Below are 25,743 nucleotides of genomic sequence, written 5' to 3' on the forward strand. Positions count from 1 at the left end.
TAGAGTTCTCGGTGCCGGGAACGCATGTCTAGGAGCTGCGCGTCTGGGCACTCGGGTCGCGCGCTCGAGCGCCTACCGTAACGGCACCCGTCAGCGGTTGGACCTTGAAGGCCTGGCACCGCCCCCACCCTACGTTCCCGCCCGCAGTGCTTGCAGCCCCTTAGGTGCCAGTCTGGGCCCCAAAGTCAGTCCCTATCCTCTCCCAGCGCTTCGCTCTCTTTCTTTAGCCAATCGGAGACAGAAGTGGTGCGAGCCAATGGCCACATCCAAAGTATCTAGAGTGGTGGAGCCTATCAAAGTTCTACCTTAAGTTTCTCCCGCCCCTGAAAAGTCAGAGGCGGGCTGATCTTACATGTCGGCCAATCAGTGACCAATAAACAAGAAGCTTCCAAGATCAAAGGGGAAGGGGTGGGATCTAGGCGGCAGCAACGCCTCGGAGAAGAGGAATGACAGGCAACTTCGCGAATACCGCAGACATATTTCCCCTACGTGAGGAAAGGGGTGGGGCTAGGGTGGCGCCTTCACCAATGGTTGGTTGGGGGGCGTATCCGCGGGCCAAGCGGGAGCCGGAGGCCCGGGGCTCTCTGGGCCGCGCCTGAGGCGGAGGCAACGGGGCCGGGGGGCGGCGGCAGTAGTGGCGGCAGCGGCGCAGGTGTGCGCCGCGGCTGGCCCGGGTGGATGGAGTTGGAGGGGCGGAGTGCAGGCGGTGTGGCGGGGGGGCCGGCGGCTGGGCCCGGGCGGAGCCCCGGGGAGTCTGCGCTGCTGGACGGGTGGCTGCAGCGGGGCGTGGGACGGGGGGCCGGCGGTGGGGAGGCCGGGGCCTGCAGGCCCCCGGTACGGCAGGATCCGGACTCCGGCCCGGACTACGAGGCGCTGCCGGCTGGAGCCACTGTCACCACGCACATGGTGGCAGGCGCCGTGGCAGGGATCCTGGAGCATTGCGTGATGTACCCCATCGACTGCGTCAAGGTGAGACCTGGACTGGGCTCGGAACCCGACCTGGGGCTGACCCACCTTAGTCCCATCTAGAGCCAGGATCCTAGCTGAGAGCTGGAGTCGACGGGGTTCCTTCTTGGCTCCAGGCACTTCACACGATTCGAACCGGTACTCCGTGCAAGCAAGGTCCGGGCTGGGAGTTGAGCCCACTCAGGAGCCAGGACTTATTTCTAACCATCAGTGAGATCTGAATCGGGACTCATGATCAAAAATCTGTCAGCCAAAGTCGGAGATCCCACCTGGGACTAAACAGGAATAGGGTGGGATTGGGGATCCCGAAGCCCAGGTAAGTGCTACTAACTCGATTAAGGTGAAGCCAACTGGCGTGAATCAGATGGTTAACTGGATCTGATGGCTTGAGATGTTCTTCGGGTAGGTGCTTTTACCAGCTTCTTGCTGTGTCTTTCCTTAGAAGTGACGAGGCAGGAACCGGAATCTGGGATCTCTCAGCTAGATAAAGGACGTATTAAATCTTATCCCGTGAGTGATTGGAAGTCGTTGTGCAGTCAGAAGTCAGAGTTTCAGACTGAAAGTAATATGGGAAAGATCGTGTTCAGGAAAAGGTTTCGATTTCTCTCTGAAGCAAGCATGATATCCCACCCATTTCCTGAACATGAAAATTGAACTGGGATTAAGATTGTGTATGTGCTCCAGGGAGCACATCAGCCCCCACACAAGAGAGGAAACTTAGTGTATTTCTTTGGGCGCCTGAAGTTGACAAAAAGGGGAAAGTTGCCTAGAAGGGAAGTGTGACGGTATTAGAAAGTGGATGTAAGTGTGAAGAACGTGGAACAAGATCGACACAATTAGTGTGAAAGTAAAACTAATTGCATCCACAACCAAGCAGGACGATTAATGGATCCAGAAGTTGAGATCCTTCTGAAGAAAGCTGTCTCCCATCTGAAGATGGGAAAGATTGTTTTTACAGTTTTTATTCTCCACCCTTAGTAAAGATGCAAACCACTAAACTTGAGATCTAAATTGAGGGGGAAGTAAATCCGAGGAGACTGTTGAAAAAAATATGATCGAGCCTTGTGCTTCCTTTACACTTTAAGGGTAATAGTCAACAATATCCTGGCAGTTCTTTGTATGTTTTCTCCTCAAATTAGGAAAATGTTGTGTATTCAAAAGGAGGACAGTGTCAATTTGGGTAATGCAAAGCAACCCTTTTCTGCTTGCTGCTGGTTCCAGTTACCATATCATGTTTTCATAGTAATATGGATGAAGAAATAGGGAAAGAGCTCATGAAGCTTTGTGAATGACACTGAGTTGGTTCTAGTGCATTGCAAGGTTAACTCCTAACAAGGACCATAGCCACTGAAAATGTGGTTAAATGCACTTAACATGATTAGAATTTTAAATGCCCTTGTTGATTGAGAGAAATAAACCAGTAAATTCCATGAGAAAGAAATATAACCATTGAAATGTAAAATGAATAAATACTAATAAAAAAGAACCAACATTTATGTAGTGGACTCTAGGTTGAATGGGAGTTGACAAAAAGGGGAAAGTTGGATATGCTGCATATCCAAAAGTTAATATGATCTGGCTGCAGAGTAACCTCATTCTACTCAATCATGAGTAGAGTGCAGGATTTATGTTGCTATTTCAGGATGAGTATCAAATGGGAAACAGATAAGTGAAAGCAATGAAAATTATTTAATGGCTTGAAAAATACAGTGTAATAATGTGATAAAAATATTACTACAGCTTTCACCCTTATGCCATAACATAATGGGAGACTGTCTCCTTACACTGTATATTTTCATAATGCTATTGTTGCTTTGAACATTTTATAAATTCCCCTGTTAGAAATACCTCCAGAATCTTTGTATGCATATCCTTAAAGATAGCAAATCTTTTTTCTGTACACACACACACACACACACACACACATACACATACACATCTCAAAAGATTGATTTAGGGGCTGGGGCTGTAGCTCAGTGGCAGAGCACTTGCCTAGTGTGTGAGAGCACTTAGCACCACATGAAAATAAATAAAGGCTTTCTGTCCATATACAACTACAATTTTTTAAAATAATTGATTTAGTAGAAACAGAGACCACTCAAAATCATATACTATGAATAGGTGAGAGCTCACAATGGGAAGTACCTCTTGGGGTACTTAAAGATTAGGTGGAGCTGGAAAGCCAGGAGATTGATTTACTCCTTGAGACCTGTGTACCCACTGGTTGTGAACAGTTGTGAAAGAGGAGTTCGAGAAATGCTTTGCATAACCACAGCAATACTGGAATAAGTCATTTCTAGCCTTCCAAGGCAGCTATTTGGAAGAACTGTTCTTATTCATTTACATGAACTTTGGAATTTTTGTTTTTGAAAAATTAGTCATGAAGGGATGGGGATGTAGCTCAGTGGAAGAACCCTTGCCTAATTTGCACAAGGCCCAGGGTTCAATCCATAACAACGCAAAAAAGAAAAAATTAGTTAGTCATGCAACATTATAGTCACGCCTCAAAATCGTACATCAAGGAAGTAATAATTTGATCTGAATGAAAAATATTCAGGAGTCTTCAAAAATACCAAGTCTTGTCTTTGAAGAATAATTTTCATTTGCCATTAATGCTGGGATTTAAATGATTAGAGAGGAGACCAATATGAGTTAGTGTCCATATGTCAAATGCTGTTGTGCTTGCATGAAAGTAAAATTCAAATCCCAGCCTGCCCGGTTCACTTGTCACCTGGCAGTTTTTCTTTTTACCATAATGCATGGTGGAGAGGAAAAGCAGGTCAATTTTACCACAAGACTGGAGGCAGGTATCCATGTTGCAGTCAGGAGGGCAACCACAGTGTTTGCAAATGAAAGCTAGTGTTGTTTCTTGGCATGCAAACCTGTGTATCCTCACTGACTTATCAGGGTCAAGTTGACTTAAAATATCCTTGGGAGGGACTATGGGAAGTCAACACAGCCTTGCTAGACCATGGCTATCCACCCATTTATTTCTGTGGTCATAATAGGGAGGTTTGGGAACCCAGATAAATCCCAGTTTCCTTTTCTAGGCCTCAGAAGCAAGCATCAGTTTTTAACTATAGGGATAGGCTCTGCAACCCTTCTCAGAACCATCTGGCTAAGTCCCCACCTGCTTCCAAGGTACTGTTTTTGGTTCTGCAGTGGTGAAACAAGTTATCAACTTACATAACAAAGAGGGAAAGAGCAGAGGGAGAGAAATCTTTTCCATTCTAGATGTAAATTGATATCTATACACCAGTGAAAGGTTAAGAAATAGAAACAATGACATTTGATTTTCTTGCGTCTAATACTGATTAGTTAAGCGTTCAATAAATGCAAATTTCTTGTGTGCCAAGTACCTATCTCTTGTGTCCCACATACATTTAATCTTTGAAACAACTTCATGAAGTAGACACCATTTTCATTATTTTATAGATGAAGAAAGGAGGCTTAGAAGGCAGTTAAGTAACTTGTCCAACATGGTAGAATGTAAGAGGCAGGGACATCATTTGAATCCAGTCTGTGTGACTCACAAATCTCCCTTATAGCCTCTCAAAAGAAGATTTAAAGACCCAAGCAAAGCAAACAATCTCACAATAGAGCTCATCTCTGAATATGTGACCTTCAGATTAGCAGCTGAACATGTAAGTCATTATAGCCACATAGAAACCTTAAAATAAACTTTTAAAAATGCAGAATTAAACCGGACTTATTAGGTTTAGGACCAATTGTCAATGCCTATTTCTGAAAGCTTTATACAAGAAACAATGCTGTCATAATTCTGTAAATTCTTGGATATAAGTAAATATACCTTAGCATATTACTAAAAAGCCTTTACAGCACATTGTGAAAATTACCAGTGGTTTACATGTCTTATTTTTTTAAATTCCTCCAGCAGTCCCAAGAGCCAGCCATTCTTGGCCTCATGTTACAAATGACAGTTTTGAAGCTCAGAAAAAAGGTTAATACTTGGGACAACACATCTGGCAAACTGGGACTCAAACTCAGGCTTGCTTTTTTTTTTTTTTTTTTTTGTACTAGGGATTGAACTCAAGGGTGCTTAACCACTGAGCCACATCCCCAGCCCTTTTTTGTTTGAGACAGGGTCTCACTAAGTTGCTTAGATCCTCAGTAAGTTGCTGAGGCTGGCTTTGAACTCATTATTCTCCTGTCTCAGCCTCCCAAGCTGCTGGGATTCCAGATGTACACCACCACACCCTGCCAAACTCAAGCTTTTGTCTTTTACCAAACCACTTAGCTCCCTACTAGTTTGTTTTTCTTCAAAGCAAAGCATTCATAAATTCTTAAGAGATTTTATCTTTCTAAGAAAAGTAGATTTACTGGCTCCCAAACTTGGGTATCCATATTCATTTTTATATTTAGCATAGCTTATTCCCAGATCCTCTCCTTAAGGGAGAAGCATTGAGTAGAACCATTGTGTTAGATCTAGATGTGTATGTAAAATGTTCAGTGTAACTTACCCACAGTCTAGTTTTCCTCTGTCTCTCACTGGGGATTGAACCCAGGGCCTAGCATGTGCTCAGCAAGAACTCTACTACTGAACTACACTCCCCGTCTTTTAGGTTTGTTTTTGTTTTAATCTTTATTTTTACTTATTTATTCTTATGTGGTGCTGAGGATCAAACCCAGGGCCTCACACATGCAAGATAATTGCTCTAGCACTGAGCTACAATCCCAGCCCCAGCATTTTAGTTTTGAGACAGAATCTAAATTGCCCAGACTGGCCTTGAACTTGTAATCCTCCTGCCTTAGTCTCCCAAGTGGCTGCATTTGCAGGCATTCACCTCCTGGCCTGGCCCAGGTTTTTTTTTTTGGGGGGGGGGGGATGGGGGTAAAGAGTTCCAGGTTTCTGAGATCAGACCTTTCAGGACTGGCTGCCAAATAAGCCAATGACTGAAGCAGAGCAATGTGATTTCTAAATGTCTCTCCTGTACAAGGTCAGTTTTACACAAATTTTTGGAAACACATAATTGTTAAGCTGCCAGGCCAATTTTAAAACATACCCTTTGATTAAAGCAACCCTTTATTGTAGATTCATGGGGTCTTTTGGGGAAGTGGGAAAGAATGTGTCCTTTGTGATATCTGTATTTCTGATTGAACACCAGTAATTAGCCTTTTTAAAAAAATATTTTTAGTTGTTGATAGACCTTTATTTATTACTTTATATGTGGTACTGAGAATTTTACCCAGTGCCCCACACATGCTAGGCAAGCACTTTATCACTGAGCCACACTCCCAGCCCTAACCTTTGAAGTGTGAAGTGTTTTTGGTTATTTGTTTTGTTGGTGGTGGTGAAGACAGGAGGCAGGAAAAAATAACTCCAGGAATGTGGTTTACTTGTGGCTAACCAGGACCTGTTAATCTGGTTAATTTCTTTTTCCCATGCTCTTGAGAAAAGGCATTACTCTTGGATTCCAGATGACCAACAGGAAACTTCAAGCTTTTAAATCCAGACTGAATCTAGTGATTGGAATGAAGCAAGATTTTAAATTGTACTTGGACATCAGTTACCCATTGTTGGTTCACCAGTGGCTATACTCATTACTTTCTGACCTGGTGCAGACATGGCTATGTGACAAAAGATTCATTCATTCAGCAAACAAATCATAAGTGCATTCTGTATGTCAGGCACTAGATATTAATTTTATTAACTTATTTTGAGGTACTGGGAATTGAACCCAGAGGTATATTACCAACCACTCAGTTATATTCTTAACCTTTTTAATTTTTTTTTCTTTTAATTTTCAGACAGGATCTCACTAAGTTGCCCAGGCTAGCATTGAACTTGGATCCTCCTGCCTCAGCCTTCTGAGTTACATACATGTGCCACCATACTCAGCTAGACTGATTTTAAACTGTTAGTCTCTGTGCTACTTTAACCTGAAATGGTTCATAGACAAAAGAAATTTTTGTGGGAAGGCACACAATTCAGAGAAGGTCTGATTTGAGGGAGTGTTTCAGATGAGATTAATTACCCAAATTTCAATAAAACTGTCCAAGAACATTATGCAAGTGTTTATAATACACTTTTCATTCCAATCATTGAATCTTTTTAGAAATTCCAACGATTGTGTCATAGAAACTGATTTGTATTTGCTGATGCCGATTTGGGGATTCAGTCAATTTAGATGAGAAATCTGAAAGACTCTTGAGTTTTAGAGACTTAGGTTGGCGTCCAGCTAGACTCTCCCCACTTTCATAGTTTCAGGGCAAACTCTTTCCCAGGGAGTTGCAGCAGCCTCTGTTAGGAATGCTCATTCTGCCAAGACTAACTTCTACACCCAGTTGCCCATGCCAAATAGTCTGAAAAGGTATCAAAAGATGAGCACCCATCTCATTAATCAGTGTGTTGGGGTCAATAAGCAGCGCCAGGATAGGTCTTTAGAAATAAATGCAGTAAATACTTGAATTTAGAATTCATTTGTAAAACTGTTAGCCTGAATTTATTAAGGCACAAAAACAACTTCTGAATCAGAGGCTTGATATTTATTGCTGGGGCAATGAATCACCTTGGAGTTCTGGGTAATTACCAAGTGGCCATGTCCTTGGGGAAAGCCATGATGTTCCACTCTTGGGGTCATCAATGACTAGAAGAGGAAAGGTTCAAGACTTGGAGAGATGGGACACAGATTTGGAAAGAAGTAAAGCAGGGAGCTATGTATTGCCTCCACAAATTGGCATGGTTGCCTGTAGAAGACCAGTTCAGTGCCCAAAGCCTGGGTATTGATGTGGGGCAGGATGTTGGCCTTGCTGACATTGCACTTCTCCTTGCTGTAATTTCAGACCCGGATGCAGAGTCTACAGCCTGACCCAGCTGCCCGTTATCGAAATGTGTTGGAGGCCCTCAGGAGGATTATAAGAACGGAGGGCCTCTGGAGGCCCATGCGGGGGCTGAACGTCACAGCAACAGGCGCAGGCCCTGCTCACGCCCTCTATTTTGCCTGCTACGAAAAGTTGAAAAAGACATTGAGTGATATAATCCACCCAGGGGGCAATAGCCATATTGCCAATGGTATTGAGCCTTCATGTGCCAGTTCCCCCATTTTCCCAACTCTTTGCACTTTGCCGCTTCAGTGCTTTCCAGAATCAGCTTGGTTTGGAGCTGCAGCTTTGGGCTGGGGTAGGCCAGTTTATAGGGGAGGGACTTCTAAACCTGATGTTCTCAGACAACGGGCTGCTGCAACCCCACCCCTCCTCTGGGGCACCTCAACAAAGGGTTACAGCATCCTCCCTTACCTACCAGCTTGACTTTTTCCTCATCTTCTCCCTGGCATCAACTTCTAATGCCTGGTATGGAGACACACACTGAACTACCCCTACTGTATACTTCTTGATAGTTGGGTGGTATATTGCTCCTCAGGACGGGATTGGAGGTGGAGGTGACCCAGCTATGCAAGGAAGACACTCACGGAGCCCCAGCTCTTCGCCTCACCTTTTCAGGATCCCAGTTGACCACAGGCACAGCCTTGACAAATGAAGGGGGGAAGGGCCAAGGGTCTGTGGAGAATCCAGAAGGTTGGAGGTTGGGTGGAATTAAAGGAAGAGATAATAGTCCAGGGTTTCAAGATTGTCTGAAAACCAAGTTGAGTGGGGAATATAGTAGTTCAGGAATGAAAGAAGGGTCTGGATGGACAAATGTTGGGATCTGGAGATGGGCGAGCAGCACAGGGGCAGCAGGATGGAAGGCAGGATTCTGTGGTGAAGATCTGACCACCTGGCACCACATTCTCCCTGCACTGGTGGCAGTCAATATACTGGCATCCCTTGGCAGCAGAGGGTTTGCTTCCTAGCTGGGGCATAAGCTGAGGTTTTTCTTAGGACCATCTGTATTGATAAAAACTGGGCTGGTTTTGCCTCTTCTGAGATAGATGTGGAATGTACATTGATGACCTTTCCTAAGTTTGTGAGAACAAATATCTTTGTTGAAGCTGAAGTTTAGGAGCAGCGGGTGCCCTCTTGGACTGGCTCCTAACATTCCCTTTCCTCACTGCTTTAGCACAGCCACTCGCCTTCACTTGGGCCTCAGTGAATTGGTCAGCCTCTCCTGGCCTTAAATGTGGCAGTTGTTCTCTAATTTGCAGGTGCAGCCGGGTGTGTGGCAACATTACTTCATGATGCAGCCATGAATCCGGTGGAAGGTAATGATTCCTCAACCTATCTCTCTGGGTAGCTGCAGCTGCCTGTCTGGGTTTTTCCTTTATTTCTGTTTGCAGAAAAAAGCAAGAGAGCATTTCAATTTTTGTGAGAAGTCCTCCCATTTTACTTTATTTTACCACCAGAGGGCGCTAACTCCATATGTTTAGTCCTCTAGAGGAACCCCTCAGACAGGAAACATTCATTGGGATTTAATCCATCTTTGGGGCTTCCCTGCAAAAGAAATACCTCTATCCGCTTATCCCTGGGCTTTTCTGGAAGTCCCTTTTGTAGTAAATTTGATCTCTTCTGAAAGTTTAGCAGATTATTTAATTTTTCTTCAAAGAGGTGAAGATGGATTCTGACATTTAAAATTCTTACCTTTCTTCTTGGAAGGAAGAACATAGTTGAGATAGGAATGAAAGATTAAATTGTAGAGCTCAGTCTCTGCATTTCTACCTGGCTCTTGGCTTCTCCTTTGGAGGGAAATTCTCCAAAAACTGCACTGAGAGCAAGAGATAGTCAGACAAATAAGAGAGAATAGCATCGTTCTATCTTTGACTGGGCAAGGCCATGCGTGGGTAAGGGCCAAACCTAAGCTGGAGACTGACAGAACTCAACCATGTTGTCCGCTTGAGGAAGTAGAAGATGTCTGGAAATGAAATCCTGACTCTTTTTGGCTAAGAATCTTGTTTTCTTTTTGGTAGTACTTTTCCTTCCTCCCCTCAGGGAGAGTAACCATCCTCATGTTTAAAGAGTAAGGTGCTTCTGATACCTGAGGATTAGGATTGTTGGTGTTCTGTGTTCATCATTACATCACTGCCACTGAGTCGCTCCTTGCTAGACTTGTGAAAGGTCAAGATTCTGATAGATATGTAGCCATTCCAAGGAGACCCACTAGAGGTATTAAGCCATAGATATATCTTGCGTTCTAACTGGTTGGTTTTAAAGAAATCCTGCTGGGAGTGGGCCCATTATTTTTTGACCCTTTGCCAAGGCTTTGCCTACCTCCTGGCCTCAAGAGGGAAACATAAACTTATCCTGTTAACTGGTAGTTAGTTCATTTATACTGTCTTCTCTCTCCATTTCATTGGCTGATCTGCTGATTCGGGACCCTGAATCTGGATACTCTCGGTCACCGGCTGTTTGCTGTCTCCATTTTCCTCCTTGTTGATGGCACTCCCAGTGGTCAAGCAGAGGATGCAGATGTACAACTCACCATACCACCGGGTGACAGACTGTGTACGGGCAGTGTGGCAAAATGAAGGGGCTGGAGCCTTTTACCGCAGCTATACCACCCAGCTAGCCATGAACGTTCCCTTCCAAGCCATCCACTTCATGACCTATGAATTCCTGCAGGAGCACTTTAACCCCCAGAGACGGTACAACCCCAGCTCCCATGTCCTTTCCGGAGCCTGTGCAGGAGCTGTAGCTGCCGCTGCCACAACCCCACTGGACGTTTGCAAAACACTGCTCAACACCCAGGAATCCCTGGCTTTGAACTCAAACATTACAGGACACATCACAGGCATGGCTAGTGCCTTCAGGACGGTATATCAAGTAGGCGGGGTGACCGCATACTTCCGAGGAGTGCAGGCACGAGTAATTTACCAGATCCCCTCCACGGCCATCGCATGGTCTGTGTATGAGTTCTTCAAATACCTGATCACAAAACGGCAAGAAGAGTGGAGAGCCGGCAAGTGAAGGAGCGCTGTGTGCAGCCAGGGGTAGACAGCACCGCTGCGGCCTGCCCCCTCCAGCCGTGTTCTGCCTCCTGGCACACTCCAGCCTTGAGTGGAGTTGGGAGGAAGGGAGAGGGTTCTCCCTGGGCTCTCAGTGTTGTGGCTAACACCAGTTCCCGCCAGCCTTGTTGCCTCATCACCTCTCCTCCCAGGCCTTGGGCAAGTGCAGCAGAGCACCCCTCAGCACTTCTGTCAATCTCCGTCATGGGCCTGGTGACCCGCTCTAGACTGTTATAGAGGGCTAAGCAGCACATTCCCCTGGTTCCTAATAAAAAGCCTTTAAATGAAATGGTTTTGTTGGGTTTGTCTTGTCAAAGGGGAAGTGAAATGCTGTCAGCTTTTCTTTACTTGGCTTGAAGCATAAATCAGGGAACCCAAAAGGTTTATTGAGGATGGCTGTAATTTTTGTTTCTGCTGACGTTCATGATGGTTTCAGTCTCCCCGTCACCTTGAACGCTGGGCCTCTGACAGACCCTAACTTGGCATGAGTGCTTCGTGTTCCCACCAGTGCCTCTTCCCTTGGGCAGCAGTGGGCACAGCAGAGTCGATTTTTCTGCTCCAATTCTGAGCTCCTAAGCAGTGGAACTTTGCACTCAGCCCTTTGTTTTCTGATGTAGTTTTGAAATTAAAATTATTCAGTGAAACTGCAAGTCCTGAAGATTGTGTGAGCAATAACACGTTTTGTTTGACTTTAAGGTTTTTACCAAGTACTTGAACACATATGATCACATCTGGTTCTCACGAATTAGTGAAGCAGGTGGTGCAATTGTCATGTCTGCATTATGGGATGGAAGCGCAGAAAAGCTGTGACTTCCCTGAGACCTCACTGTAAGTGTAGAACAGAGTCCCCAGCCCTTTTTTTTTTTGCCCCAGAATTGAACCCAACTGTGGAAGATAGGAAGTGAGCTGAGGCGTGATCCCCAACATGCAGGTTACTGAAGAAGCTTCCTGCTGATGTCCACCAGGGCTCTTCCTGGAGACCTTCAGAGGTGGGGCTTTCACATTTATGTGAGTCAGGCTGTCCCTTTTCTGGCTACCATAGTTACTAGCAAGTTCTTCAGGACACAGAACAGGCATCTAGCCCCTGAAACTCCCACCTATCCTCCTTGTTGTCATCTGCTCACTCATTCAGTAACTACTGAGGTCTCGGGGTCAGGTACTAGAGTTGGGGATACAATGATAAATAAAGCAATCCTGGCCCTCAGGGAGCTTATTGTCTGGAAAGAAAGATACATGTAGGGGCTGGGGATGTGGCTTAAGCAGTAGCGCGCTCGCCTGGCATGCGTGTGGCCCAGGTTCAGTCCTCAGCACCACATACAAACAAAGATGTTGTGTCCGCCGAAAACTAAAAAAAATTAATATTAAAAAATTTAAAAAAGAGAAATGCCCATAGGTGGGGAAGGGGAACTAAAAAAAAAGAAAGATACATGTAAACAGGCAGTTATAAGATCAAACGATGAGACAAATGATGGGATAGACCTAGGATACACTTAGAGGGGGATACCAACCCAGCCTTGGGTGACAGCTTTTGGAAAAGGTGACATTTCTGGTGACATCCAATGAGATGAAGAGGGGAGGAGAGATGTTCTAGTAAACGACCTGGAAGTGGGACAATAAGAAGTGTTCAAGGTCCTGTGGGCAAGTGGTTCAGTAGGACTGAAACAATGTGGGCAAGGCTTGCAGGTAGACAGCTAAGCAGGTGCTGGGTCTTAAAGCAATGCTAAGGAGTTCAGGGTTTATCCTGAAGGCGATGCAGAAGCATTACAGGGGTTTAAGCAGAGGCAGGGTGTGATCAGATTTGCCATTTAAACAGATCACTTAGGCTCTCTGGAGAAAGGATTAGAGGAGCAAGACTGGGCAGGCAGGTTAGAAGGCTGCTGCACTAATCCAGGCAACTGCATGGTGGTCTGGGCCAGGACTGGCAAGGAGACTGGAGCCGTGTTAGGGTTGTAGAAGCAATAGGATTTGGTTACAGAATAAATCTTGTCCTCCTTCCATCTGACAGCCCTTCAAGTATCTATGGAGAATCATGTCTGAAAGCACTTGGAAAAAAAAAAAAAAACTGTCAAGGAAACTGCAGGGGCTCCTATTCTCAACTTTATTCCAGTAAGCTAGGCTGCCCATCTGATTTGGTGATGGAAAGGAAAGATGTAAAGAGTGTTGAACAGTGATACTGGAGTTTGGATCCCTGTGGAGAAAAAAAAAAAAAGTGTGATACCACTGTAGAGGCAATTTTAGAGGGTCTGCAAGTAAAAAATGTACGTGGGAAGCTGCCTCCAGGTGTGGACTAGGCAGGAGAACAAAGGATGATTCTCCAGACCATGTTCTTGCAGTCGACTTCACAGAACTACTGTTTGGCTTAGTATCCAGCACAAAATAGGCACCATGGCAATAAAGTTCATTTTTCAAAAGGAGGATGTGGAGAAAATTTTTTTTTGTACTAGAGATTAAACCCAGGGGCACTGAATCAATAAGCCACATCTCCAGCCTTTTTTGTATTTTATTTAGAGACAGGGTCTCACTGAGTTGCTTAGGGCCTCACTAAATTGCTGAGGGTAGCTTTGAACTCGAGATCCTCCTGCCTCAGCCTCCCGAGCCTCTGGGATTACAAGCATGTGCCACTATGTCTAGCATGGGGTAATTTTTGAAAGAATGGTAGCTGTTGAAGACCCCCTCAGGCTCTGCACAGTAGTTCACACCTGTAATCCCAGAAACTCAGGAAGCTGAGGCAGGAGGATCATAAGTTCAAGGCCAGTCCCCACAATTTAGCAAGGCCGTATGTGCCTTAGTGAGACTGTCTCAAAAAAAAAAAAAAAAAAAAAGGCTGGGGATGAAGCTCAGTGGTAAAGCCCCCTAGATTAAATCTACAGTACTAAATAAATAAATACCCGCTCAGCCCTACCACTGATCACAAATGAGAAATGAATCCAGAGTGACCTTCCAACCTCCAATTATGCTCTAGCTACCAGAGGACATCTAGTTTGGAATGGGGGTGAGGTAGGAGGAGGCATTAGGTTCTGCAGGTCTCTTGGTCCAAGTCATTAGAGGAGATAGATGCAGAATACTTGACAGGGCTGCAGTCTAGAGTGCCAGTGACTGGATACCTGGGTCACTTTGTGGGGGCTCACCATACTCAGGAGAGCTGTGGGTGTTTGGTGGCCTCCTAGAGCCAGAGCCTTTCCAGAAAGCCAGGTAGCTTGTTGTTACCTTGAGGATCCAGTACCAACATACCAGCTTTGGGAAGAGGGCCAATTTAAAGAAAATGAGAAAATAACTTACAGTTTCCCCAGAGAAAGCTCTTTTTAGTGAATGAAAAAATCTCATAACAACACAAGACAGTATCTGGCTGTACGCTGGATTATACAGAAACAACAATGACTTTTAGAAATAGAAAAGGAAAAGTGTAGATCAGATGAACAGAGAAGAGGGTGATTTTGATGAATAGCAGAATAAAAAATACTTTTGCAAAAGTAAAGTTGAATCATGTTAATTTTACAAAATTTCAGAAAATATAGATGAAAAGTAAACACTTCCAACCCCATCACCCAGGGAATATGACTTTTTTTTAAATTTCAGATTGCAGATTTTTTTTTTTTTTTTGAGATTGAACCCAGGAACGTGTACACATTAGATAAGTGCTCTGCCACTGAGCCACATCCTCAGCCTAGACAGGACATTTTTGATGTACACATCATCTGGTATTTTTATGCATAGATACTTTCTGTTAATTTTCAAAAATAAGATCTCACTGTAACCGGATTTCTTCACATAATAAACTGTGGTGTTCATCTTTCCATATTTCTAAATTTCCTTCCACCACTTTAATTGTAAATGGCCATACCACATCCTATGATATGAATGTTCGATGATACATTATTCTCTCAAGTCCCCTGGTGTACCTTTTTAATAATTTATTATCAGGCCTGGGGATGTGGCTCAAGCGGTAGCGCTCTTGCCTCCATGCGGGCGGCCCGGGTTCGATCCTCAGTGCCACATACCAACAAAGATGTTGTGTCCGCCAAAAACTAAAAAATAAATATAAAATAATAATAATAATAATAATAATAATTTATTATCAGAAACATTACTGTGGTAGGTAGGATCTGAATAATCAAAGAAGAGTATTAAATTTAGACAAAAGGTTCAGAGTAGAGAGATGATTTGGCTGAAGAGATCTTACCTGAGACCAGGATACAGGTAATCGGTTGGTGGGGCTGAGCCTGGCCAATGAGAATGTCAGGGCTGGGAGACACCTTAAATGTCATCTGGCTTCCCATGCTTTCTGGAGCCCTGCTTCGATTCTATAGCAACCCTGACAGGTTCACTAGCCCCTGCTCCAGCATTTGGGAACCCACTGTTATGTAAGGCCATCCACATCATTACTACCATCTCTTAGAAAGTCCATGGAGTCCTGCTTTACTCGGGGATCATGCACTAGCCTGCTTCTGTTGCCTTGGGAAAAACAGCCAAATTCTTCATCATGGCCCAAAGGACTTTATATAAGGAGGCCGTAGCCTCTCCAACCCCAACCTGCCACCTAATGGTGAGGCATTAAACACAAACACCTATTTTCTCCAAGATCCAAGTCCTTCCTTCTGTTATCTTCATTCATTAATTTAGGAGACTTGCTAGGTCTGTCTAAACTGTCAGAAACTTCACACAAGATGTTTAGACTGGTTGTGCATTATCGTGCTATTTCCTGCTACTTTAGTCTGTTCATGGAGAACACGTCTCACAGGAGCTGTACGGTATTTCAAGCATTGTCAGAGCCCCATAAACACAACCTGCCACCCCCACCACCATCACCACCCCTGCCACCCACCTTCACTTCACACACTTAAAATCAAGGAGAATGTTTCTTTATAAATTGAGGCACTTAAGTGTGTCTGTAATTTCCATCTCTGATGACACCTTCTGCCTGCCGGGGCAGTGCAGAAGCAGAGTAATCCTTCTTCTCTCTGACAGCCCTTCAAAAATATTAAGATGGCTGTCATGTCCCTAGGGAGGGGTCAGAGCACAGAGCACAGACAGAGGAGTTTAGACTTGACTTGGCAACTCATGGGAGCTCTCGTGGTTCCTGAGCAAGGGAGAGACTTAATGTCTGAGGATGATTCAACCTACAGCCCAGACACAGGACAGTCGGAGACATTTACTCGTCTGAGGGGCTGTTGTCAACATCAAGACAAAGATGAACCTGAGGAAAAAATGTTACAAGATGAAAGTCACTTGCTGATTTAGACACTCATGTGGGAAGCTACCAGTTGGTTGTCTAGCACTCATCTGGCTGTGTTTTGCCTTCTTGGTTAGACTGGGGCCCAGAATCCTGCCTTTCTGGTATGACCTTCAGATGGAATGGTCACAGTCTGGTATGACCACAGTCCTCACAACAGGTGCCAATAACTACTTTCTCACCATGGACTGGTTGGGGCCTGACACCAAGATTTGTCTGCGAAAATGATGATACTGAGCTAGTCGTGAGCCATATCACTTCACAAACATGTATTGAACAGAGACGGCAATTGGGGTAAATGCTGGGCCTATGTCAATTTTATATGTTAACATGGAGAGGTTATTGTGAGGCTCTCATCTCCAGTTATTCAAACACACTCTAGGTGTTGTGTCACTTTGATGATGATGAAACCCAAGCAGAAATGAGGGACACCTAAACAGGGACAGTGAGGAGAAGTGGAGGAAGAGACAGAGTGGAGGGATATTTAGGAGATAGAATCAACCAAACTTGAAAGTCAGATGTATTCAGGGTTATAGGTTTTTTTTCTTGTAATTTTCTAGGAAAGAAAGCAAGTTTTCCAGGGGAGACTAATAAACCTAGTTATGAACTGGGTTTGAAGCTGGGACAGATTTTTCAGGATCTGCAATATGGATGTAGGAGTCAACCATGTAGAGGTTAAACCTAAACTGTACAGTGAATGGAAAAGGTTAGCATTTAGAATAATTACTCTTTCTTTTTTTAACCCCTTTAAAAAGTAACATACATAACTGTACACCTAGGTGAAATCTTACACATATTTGTACCTGCAGAACTGCTATGCAGATACACAATGCTTTCAAAACTCCAGAAGGCTCCTTTGTGTCCTCTCATAGTTAATACCACCCCTGCAAAGGTAACCACTATTGTGACTTTTGCCATTATAGATTAGTCTTGCCTGATTCTGAATTTCATAAAAATGTATTAATAGAGTATGTACTCTTTGTCTCGGCATGACACCTAAAAGATTGATTGATGTTGAAGCATAGAGCAGTTGGTTGTTATTATGTATCAGTTATGTATTTATGGGTTATGTATCAGTCATGCTTCTCTGGAGAAACAGAACCACTATCAATAAGATATATAGATAGGAGAGAGAGATCCTTCTTAAAAAGGAATTAGCTCATGTTATTGGGGGATGCTGGCAAGTTCGAAACCTGTAGGGTAGTCCAGCAGCCTGGAAACTCAGGCAGGGTTTCTGTGTTAGTCTTAAGGCAGGCTCCTTCTCTGGGGAACTTCGATTTTATTTTATTTTATTTTTTTTATGTTTTAAGCTGATTGGATGAGGCCCACCTATGTTATGAATAACCCTATTATGTGAAGTTAACTAATTTTAAATGTTAATCACTTCTACAAACTACCTTCACAGCAACATCTAGAGTTTGACAATAAAACCAAGTTGACATAAAATTAACCTTCACAGGTTGCTTCCAGTTTTATGTTATTGCCAGTTTTTAACAGAAGCACTCTTTTCTGTTGGGCAAATATAAAAGTAGACTTGCTAGGTCATAGGGATGTATGTGTTCAGCCTTAGTAGACATTACCAAAGTTCTAATATGGTTATATCAGCTTAGACTCCTTCTGGTAATGTAATTACAGTTTAAAGTGAGCATTCTTTGTGCCACTTTTTTTGTTTAATATTGTTTTAGTTGTAGATGAACACACAGTATCTTTATTTATTTTTATACAGTGCTGAGGATCAAACCCAGTGCCTCACACATGTGAGGCAAGCACTTTACCACTGAGCCAGCCCCAGCCCCTTTGTGCCACTTTTTAAATTTTAATTTTTATATAATTTCATACTTGCAGAAAAGTTACTGAAACAGTATAAAGAATCCCAAATTCACTAATTGCCGACATTCTGCCCCATTTGGTCTATCATTTTATCCATCTATCCATCCATCTACACTCACATGTGGACACATGCATGCACACATACATGTACATACACATCCTTTTTCTAAATTCTGCCCCTATATCCTTTTTCAGTGCATATTTCCTAAGGACAAGAACTTTCTCTTACATAATCACAACACATTCATCAAAACCAAGAGATGTAACATTGATACAAGATTCTTATCTGATCTATAGCCCATATTTGAATCTCATGAATAGCTCCAATAATGCCTTTTATAGCTTTTTTTCTGACCCAGTATCTAGTAGTGTACATTATATTTGCTGTTTATTTTTCTGTACCTGGATCAAATACTAGCCTTCCCCTTTTTTTTTTCTTATCTTACAAAAAACTTGATTTTTTTTTTTTTTTTTTTTTTAGATGACAGGCCAATTATTACATCAAGTGCCCTTCGGTTTGGTCTGTTATGCAGTTGTTCATGAGAATGACATTGATTCCTTTACAGAGTCCTTCTGCCATAGCAGAAGGCCCAAGGGTCAGTATCTTCCTCCCCGGGCCCCATGCTGTAGATTAAACCCAGAATTTACACATGTGAGCAAGGGCTCTACCACTGAGCTACATCTCTAGACCTTTAAAAAAAAAAAATGTATTTTGAGACGGAGTTTTGCTAAACTGCAGTGGCACATGCCTGTAAATCCCAGCTACACAGGAGGCTGAAGCAGGGTGATGGCAACTTCAAGGCCAGTCTGGGCAACTTAGTGAGACCCTTCTTGAAATTAAAAACAGAACTCAGTGGTAGAGCATTTGTCTAGCATGCATGAGACCTTCCTTGGGTTCCATCCCCAGCATTTCCATTTGTTCCATACCCCCAAAAAAGAGAAAAAAGAAGGAAGGAAGGAAGGACAAATGAACAAAATCTGGATGCCAGTTATGTTCAATGCTCCTGCCAGTCTACCTCTAAGCCTTTTAGCAAACAAAACTAAAGAATATGGATATTTGAATCTTCATTTCTTTCTATGTCTATAAGTATACATGCACACACACAGACACACCACAGACACACACACACACACACACACACACACACACACACAGATATAGATACTTCCAATTCCAATCTAGCACCTTGAAATTCATTTTAGTCTTCCCTGTCTCCATATTCTGAAGCCTGTTTTCCAACAGCAAGAACTGGGCTCCCATTATTCCCTGCATATTTACTTATTTGCTCAGTTTTATAGCACACAAAAAGTATTTCAGCTTGTTAACCCATCACTACAGGGAAAATTCCTTCTAACCAGAATTCAGTGTTTATTGGGTTCACTTGTTTGTTTTAATGTGTTTGTGTGTTTATGAATGATAATACTATCTATTTGAACTAGAGTTAAATTCATTAGTTTCTATTTAAGGACTCCTCTATCCTTTTGACTTTAAAAAAAAAATCTATTCCTCTACTGGGGCTTATGTGTTTGGGAATAGGCTCCATGGTATTCATAACCATAATCCTCTGGAGTTTATGCCAAATATTAGGTATGTCTGCATGGGGGTGGTTATGGAGAATTCATAACTTTTACAAGATTCTCCGTGGTCTTTAACCTAAAACATTTAGTAGAATTAGAGAAAAGAGCAGGATCCAGGGACCCCTCCAGAGACCTAGGGATGGGAAGCTCTGACAGACTGGAAGATTCTCAGAGCAGGCAGAATCTTTTTTGTCTTATATTTTCAGTGCTCAGTACAGTATTAATATGGAGGGGAAAGAAACCAATAAAGGGAAGAGAAACTTGGGAGCAAATCTGTACCCTGAAGCAAACTCAAGATAGCTTTCTTAAGTATCTCTCCACCAGTGACAATGTGGCATCTTAGATTCCAGGCCCCCTGGGGCAAGCCTAGAACTAAACTGAGCAGGTAGTGGGGGTGGGAGCAGAGTACTGGCTGGACATCTGTCTGCAGGTGCACACTGAAACTAGAGGAAAAATTCCAGTTTGCACAGGAGACACTGACCCAAGGCCTTGATTTAACCCCTCATAGTTTTTGTGAGGCAGCAAGGTCTCTCCCAGCCAAACTGGAGAACAGGCCTGAATAAGAAGGAAGCTGAGAGCGAAAAAGGCTCTACCAGCTGTAGGCACCAACCGAGCAAACTTTCCCCCAGGCATAAGGAATTAGGGACCCACCAGGCAAGCTGAAACAAACTGTTTAATCAAAGGGCTGCACTGCTCTCCAGGAGCTCCCGTGCTGAAGGAAGACCTGGGAAGGCAGCCAATGAGGGGAGGGGCTCAAGGTCAAAGGACAGTGTCCCCTGAGAGCCTGCTCTGCAGGGTGCATTCTGCTAAGTGCAGGTGAGTAATCCAAAAGGAGTAGAGGACTGGATCCCTGCCACCGGCTTAAAGAATGTTTAGCAGATCAGGTGTGCACCAAAGAGAAACAGAACCCATACTGGCCCAGGCCGCTGTGGCGCATGGTAAATCAAGAAGCTCCTTAAAGGAAAGGCTGATAAGAATTTTGAAGAAGGGTCGGGAATGAAGAAAGAAGAAAAGAGACAAGGGTGTTCCACCTGCCAGTGATGGTTCGGAAATAAGCAGAGGTGTGGAGAGGAGATGGCTTAACCCCTTGGGTTAAGCAGAGAAGGAAGGGTGTTTCAAAGACCCAGCTGGTGGGTGCTGCGGTTTCAGGCCCATAAGAAGCCCTGATCTGCAGGAAGGTCATGATGAAAATGGTGTTTGAGAAGAAGACTGAGTCCAGGGCTGAGCTGGGGGGGGGGGGGGGCGGGGGTTGCCGAAAGCAGGGAGGATGGCAGGGGATAACTGAGGTCCCTTGGATGAAAGCAATTTGCCAGGCTGGAACAGCTGACAGTGGATCCTGTGTTAACTGTACGCACTAGCCAACAAAAGACAAAACTAAGAATTTTCATGTTACATTACTCTGCAACTTAAAATCACATTTGTACTTGGAGAGTTTTATAAGCAATAATAATTATTTATGATTACCATACTGAGCATCTATTGTGTGTCGATCATGTATATAACTCCTCAGAGAACCTCGCAGCCATCTCTGAGGGAGAGACATGTACTATCAGTTTTGATATCATACATTATAAATTTGCTCAAGCAAATGGGGATCTCATGAGAACCTCAAGTAAAGTATAGCAGGATTATTATCTGCCGCAGTCTGGCTGGGCACAAAATCACGAGCCACTCAAGCAGGAACAAACTTTATTTTTGAAAATGCCGCCAATACCCTGTACATGACCAGGAAGAAGCCGGTCCACACACGCTGCCTCGTTCTCCCGGAACCCCAGAACAAGCTCCTCCCCCGGAATTCCCTCCTACTGTACTTCCGCCAACCAATGGGAACTCTCCAGGAGTCCCGAAGCAGGCTGAGGTGAACAGCAGGAGTCCAATATCCATATGAATGCAAATCTTAACATAATCATATCCTCTCAATGGCTAGCTGGTGTCACCTTTCAACCAAAAGTGCCATGCATCATATTACTTGGCTGTGGCTCTTAGCAATTATCCCTATTTTATAGATGAAAAAACTGATACTAAGAAAGCTAAGGCTCTTGTCCTCTGTCAAACAGCCACAGACTGTCAGCCAGCAATTTGGACCTTTAGCCTGGGGTCCTTGCACCCGACTTTCATTCTGATTTCCTGTGCAAAGTGTTAATAGAGACCTCTGGGTTTTAGTACAGCACTACTTTGGTCTACATCTGTTGCCCACTTCAGTTACATGCTCTGAATTTCTGGCAATGACATATCAAAAGTTTGTTTGCTCATTCAGGGTTACTCAGCTGAGTCTGGTTGGCTTGGACAAAGTGTGCAAGGAAAGAAAGTTAGGGGTGAGGACAAAAGGATTAGTCCTATCACCTCCCCATCTTTCAGAAGTGAACACTTCCTTTTTCCTCAACTGCCAATTTAGGGACTAGATTGCCAGAAGGCAGAAGACATGTTGGATCTGTGTGGGTCAGGTTGTGCAACAAGATAAAGGCAGACAGAGTGAGGACAAGTTTTCAAGGTCACATTATTGCTGCATGCCATGGTTGGGTTTCAAGAAAGCAAACAAAATACTGACAGGTGGCTGCTTAGAATCAGAGCAAGGAGAGCAAGGAGACCCCCAGGAAGGTGCCTTCCCAATCTTGTCCATCACCATCTTTCCCAATCCTGCCAGCCTGCCTATTGTCAGAATTCTTTTGTAGCCAGGCAAGCACCAAGTTCTCTTGGAGAACTTTGAGGTGTCGTCCCCTTGTCCTTAACACCCCCCTTTGCCGGACTGTGAGCTTCTCGTCTCTACTTTTCTAACCCACACAATTGAATGGCCAAGAAGGTTCTCAGTGGTCTCACCTTCAGAACACATGAACTTCAGGTGAATTTGTATCTGGCTGCATCCTGAGATCCCACTTTGTCTGCTACCCAGCTCACCCTGTTCTTTACACAACTGAGGTGGGGGCAAGGGAGTCCAAGGCCCACACACAGCTGGAGAGAGAGGGCTGGTGGGAGACCCTGTTCTCAGGAGCTGGAAGTCAGCCAAGCCTGGTGGGCTGGCGAGTGCACTGCTTCTTAGCTTCAGGCAAAGATCAGGCACTGTATCTGTGTATATCAAGTTAATGCCCTGACATGGCTTCCATCTGAGAACAAGACATTAAAACAGCTTGGGAGCAAGGAGTTAGATTAGGGATTTAGCTTGTCTCACAGGTGTTCCAAGACAGATGGCTCTATCCCTCTCAGGGGCATTCTCCAGGTAAGCTCATCTCTCCCCTTAGCAGCAACTCTAGGTGTGAAACACTCCAGCATTTTCTCACGCCAGACTTCATATGTCACAAATTTGTTGAGCACTTACTCTCCACCAGGCATCCGGGATGTGGCTAGTGATAATAATTTATACTCTTGATCCTACTAAGTGCTGGGCCCTGTTCTTTCTCACAACAGTCCCAGGAGTTAGCTCTGAAAATGCTCCTGTTTTACTGATTAAATAATGAAGCTCTAAAGGTAAGGAATGTACCTGAACTCACATGGCAAGAACTCAGCAGAACCAGAAGTCCAATTCAGGATTCCAGAGACTGTGTGACTCATCACTGCCCCACAGGGCCCCTGGGGAATGAGAGACAGTCCTGCCTTCAGAAGTCCATGACCCACGGGAAAGACTGTCCAAATAGGCCACAAATTGTAGGTGCTCATAGGTGAGATCTGGGGACCTTTGGAAATGCCAAGTATCACACTTAAAAAAAAATTCTAATTAATTACTTATTTATTTTTGGTACTGAAGATTGAATCCAGGGGCACTTAACCATTGAGCTATATTTCCAGTCTTTTTTATTTTGATTTTGATACAGGGTCTGGCTAAGTAGCTGAGGATGGCCTGGAACTTGTAACCCTCCAGCCTCAGGCTACCCGTTGCTGGCATTCCAGGCATGCACCACCCCGTCCAGCTGCAAACTTATCTTTCTGTAGCTGGTCACTTTGCTATCTGTTGGAAGATCAAGAAGCTAGTGAGGGGTGGCTATCTGGGAGGGTCTTTCTGTTCATATATGATGTCCAGATAGGACTGACCAGGGCTGTCATATCAACTATGTCACTTAAACTTCTCTCACTGCACTTGCTACTCCCCAGAGGCCACCTGGCTTACTCTCTCACTTTTTCCAGGTCTTGGCTCTGGTCTTGTCTCCCTAGAGAGGTCTTCCCCAAATTCCTTTTCTAATATAGCCTTCACTATCCCTCCAGCCCTTTCACTTGGCTTTATTGCTCCTATTGTATCCGTGTCCAAAGTTTTATCATACATTTATTGTTTATCATCTGTCTCCCCTCCATGAAGCCCAGGACCTTTTCCATCTTGGTCACAGCCCTATCCCCAGCACACAGAATGGGACTTGGAAGACAACAGATGCTCAATAGGCAATTTGTTGGGTTAGTAAATTAATTTAAACTTTACAATGGTCCTTCAAGGTAGATATTGTTAAACCATTGGCCTCATCCCCAGTTTAGAAAAGGAAACAGGCTTAGAGGGATCGTCTGGCAAGTCCAGGTCACACAATGTGTGCACATCAGTCTGCATGCATGCCCGGGCCCCTCTCTTTCCCACACCACCCCCTTCACCCAGCACAGCGCCCTCTCCTCTGACTCAAACGTTCAATAGTCCTGTGGTCCAGAGACTGTTGGCTCATTGTAGAAAGGAAAGAAACTCAACAATACCCGGGAGAGCCATTTATAATTCCTGGGCAGGGCAGGGTCGTGTCCTCTAAGAAACACAACATAGCAAGGGTGTCACCAGCTCTTAAAGGACTGCCCTTCCAGTTTCTGCCTGGTGTCCAGCAGTGGGCCATTCCTCGAGAGCCCTCCAGATTGCAAGAGCAGCTCAACTCACCCCTTTTGAAAGGGACGCTTGCCTTCTCCGTACCCCCCTTTAGAGCCCTAGAGCGGTGCCCAGTACTGTGTCTCAGCAGGCTCAGAACAGCAAAACTACTTATGTCACACGCGTGCATACACATGGCCCATGTGGGCAGCACACACTGGCCCAACACAGTGCAGTCTTAGGACCCGTGAAAACTGACCCTGGATTCCTTCACGTGTGGGTGACCAGGACTGTGCTACGGAGAGGCCACACAGAGGGAATGGCAAGGGAGAGTGAGGGTGAGGCTGCAGATGTGTAGGTGAGGGGTTGGCAAATGCTCCCCAGTACGCATGTGCATGTGCAAAGTCTTAAAGCGGGAAGAAACAGTCAGAAGACCTGGCTTATGTCAAAGCCCACCTCATATAAACTGTTAGGGAAGTGATTTCCTCTGTTAAATGGGGATAATAAAGTAACACCTGCTCAGAGTACTTTCTATGATTTTTTTTGGTGGGGGGTGGGGTACTGGGGATTAAACCCAGGTGCACTTAACCACTGAGCTACATCGTCAGCTTTTTTTTTAGAGAGAGTCTCCCTGAGTTGCTTAATGCCTCGATAAGTTGCTGAGGCTGGCTTTGAACTCATGATCTTCCTTCCTTAGCCTCCTGAGCTGCTGGGATTACAGGTGTGTGCCACCGTGCCCTGCCAAAGTACATTCTATGATTTAAGAATATAATCTAGTAACAAAAATTCGAAAACATCTTAGAAGTCATAAAGTATCTATAAGCACAGAGAAGTGTTACATGCATATCTTTTCTGATTAAGAAAAGATACATTATAGAAAATATAATCAATATATAAAAGGCTTAAAGAGAGTAAAAATATGTAGAATTACATATTTTATGTAATTTATGCTCATAATCACTGTTGCCATTTTGTATATCTCCTCCCATCATATATCCAAAGCACATATGTGCAAAAAGACATATTACATATGCTCAGCTCACTTACCACAAGACTGGATTATACAGACCAACCCCAGGAATTTTCAGATTTTTTTTTTCAGTTCTGGGGATGCAATCCAGGGCATTGCACATGTTAGGCAAGTGTTCTGCCGTTAAGCCACACCCCTAGTATAGAATCTTGCCATTAATTTCATTAGAGTGATGATAACCTCAGTCTACATCGGAACTTTTTCATTGAATATGAATTTTTAGAAACTTGCTGTTAATAATTCCTCAGTCCTTGAGTTTGATAAATCCATAGTTAACTGCAACATGGCACAACAGAGAAAAGGGGATGTGAGCTCTTTTTCTGCATCTTCCAATGAAGAGCAGCAGTTGCGCTAATGAGAAACTTCTGTGGCTCAGTTTCATCGTCTGCAAATGAGGATGATAGTCTATGCCTTGAGGGTCAGATGAGATCAGGCTTGGGAAAGTGCTTAG

At 44.1% G+C, this 25,743-nt stretch overlaps 1 protein-coding gene across 3 annotated transcripts; it reads left to right on the plus strand.

Moving 5' to 3' along the window:
- Positions 1-549: 549 nt before the first annotated feature.
- On the plus strand, positions 550-11,151 carry Slc25a28 (solute carrier family 25 member 28). 3 transcript variants are annotated; one of them, XM_040272284.2, is made up of 6 exons: positions 1,189-1,282; positions 4,017-4,107; positions 4,515-4,610; positions 7,771-7,999; positions 9,069-9,125; positions 10,307-11,151. In XM_040272284.2, the coding sequence occupies exons 4-6, from the start codon at positions 7,777-7,779 to the stop codon at positions 10,822-10,824; spliced, it is 798 nt and encodes a 265-aa protein (XP_040128218.2). In that variant the 5' UTR covers positions 1,189-1,282; positions 4,017-4,107; positions 4,515-4,610; positions 7,771-7,776; the 3' UTR covers positions 10,825-11,151. The 3 variants fall into 3 exon arrangements, with proteins under 3 accessions (XP_005335292.1, XP_021588864.1, XP_040128218.2); XM_021733189.3 differs by lacking the exons at positions 4,017-4,107; positions 4,515-4,610 and adding an exon at positions 828-969 and having other exon boundaries at positions 1,083-1,282; XM_005335235.4 differs by lacking the exons at positions 1,189-1,282; positions 4,017-4,107; positions 4,515-4,610 and adding an exon at positions 550-969.
- The last annotated feature ends 14,592 nt before the right edge of the window (positions 11,152-25,743 follow it).

This window comes from Ictidomys tridecemlineatus, chromosome 1 (genome assembly GCF_052094955.1).
Source record: "Ictidomys tridecemlineatus isolate mIctTri1 chromosome 1, mIctTri1.hap1, whole genome shotgun sequence".
NCBI lineage: Eukaryota > Metazoa > Chordata > Mammalia > Rodentia > Sciuridae > Ictidomys > Ictidomys tridecemlineatus.

Coding starts and splice junctions, on each gene's coding strand:
- Slc25a28 (XM_005335235.4), top strand. CDS start 679: ATGGAGTTGGAGGGGCGGAGTGCAGGCGGTGTGGCGGGGGGGCCGGCG. Junction 8,000..9,068: donor CAATAGCCATATTGCCAATG/GTATTGAGCCTT, acceptor TCTAATTTGCAG/GTGCAGCCGGGTGTGTGGCA. Junction 9,126..10,306: donor AGCCATGAATCCGGTGGAAG/GTAATGATTCCT, acceptor TGGCACTCCCAG/TGGTCAAGCAGAGGATGCAG.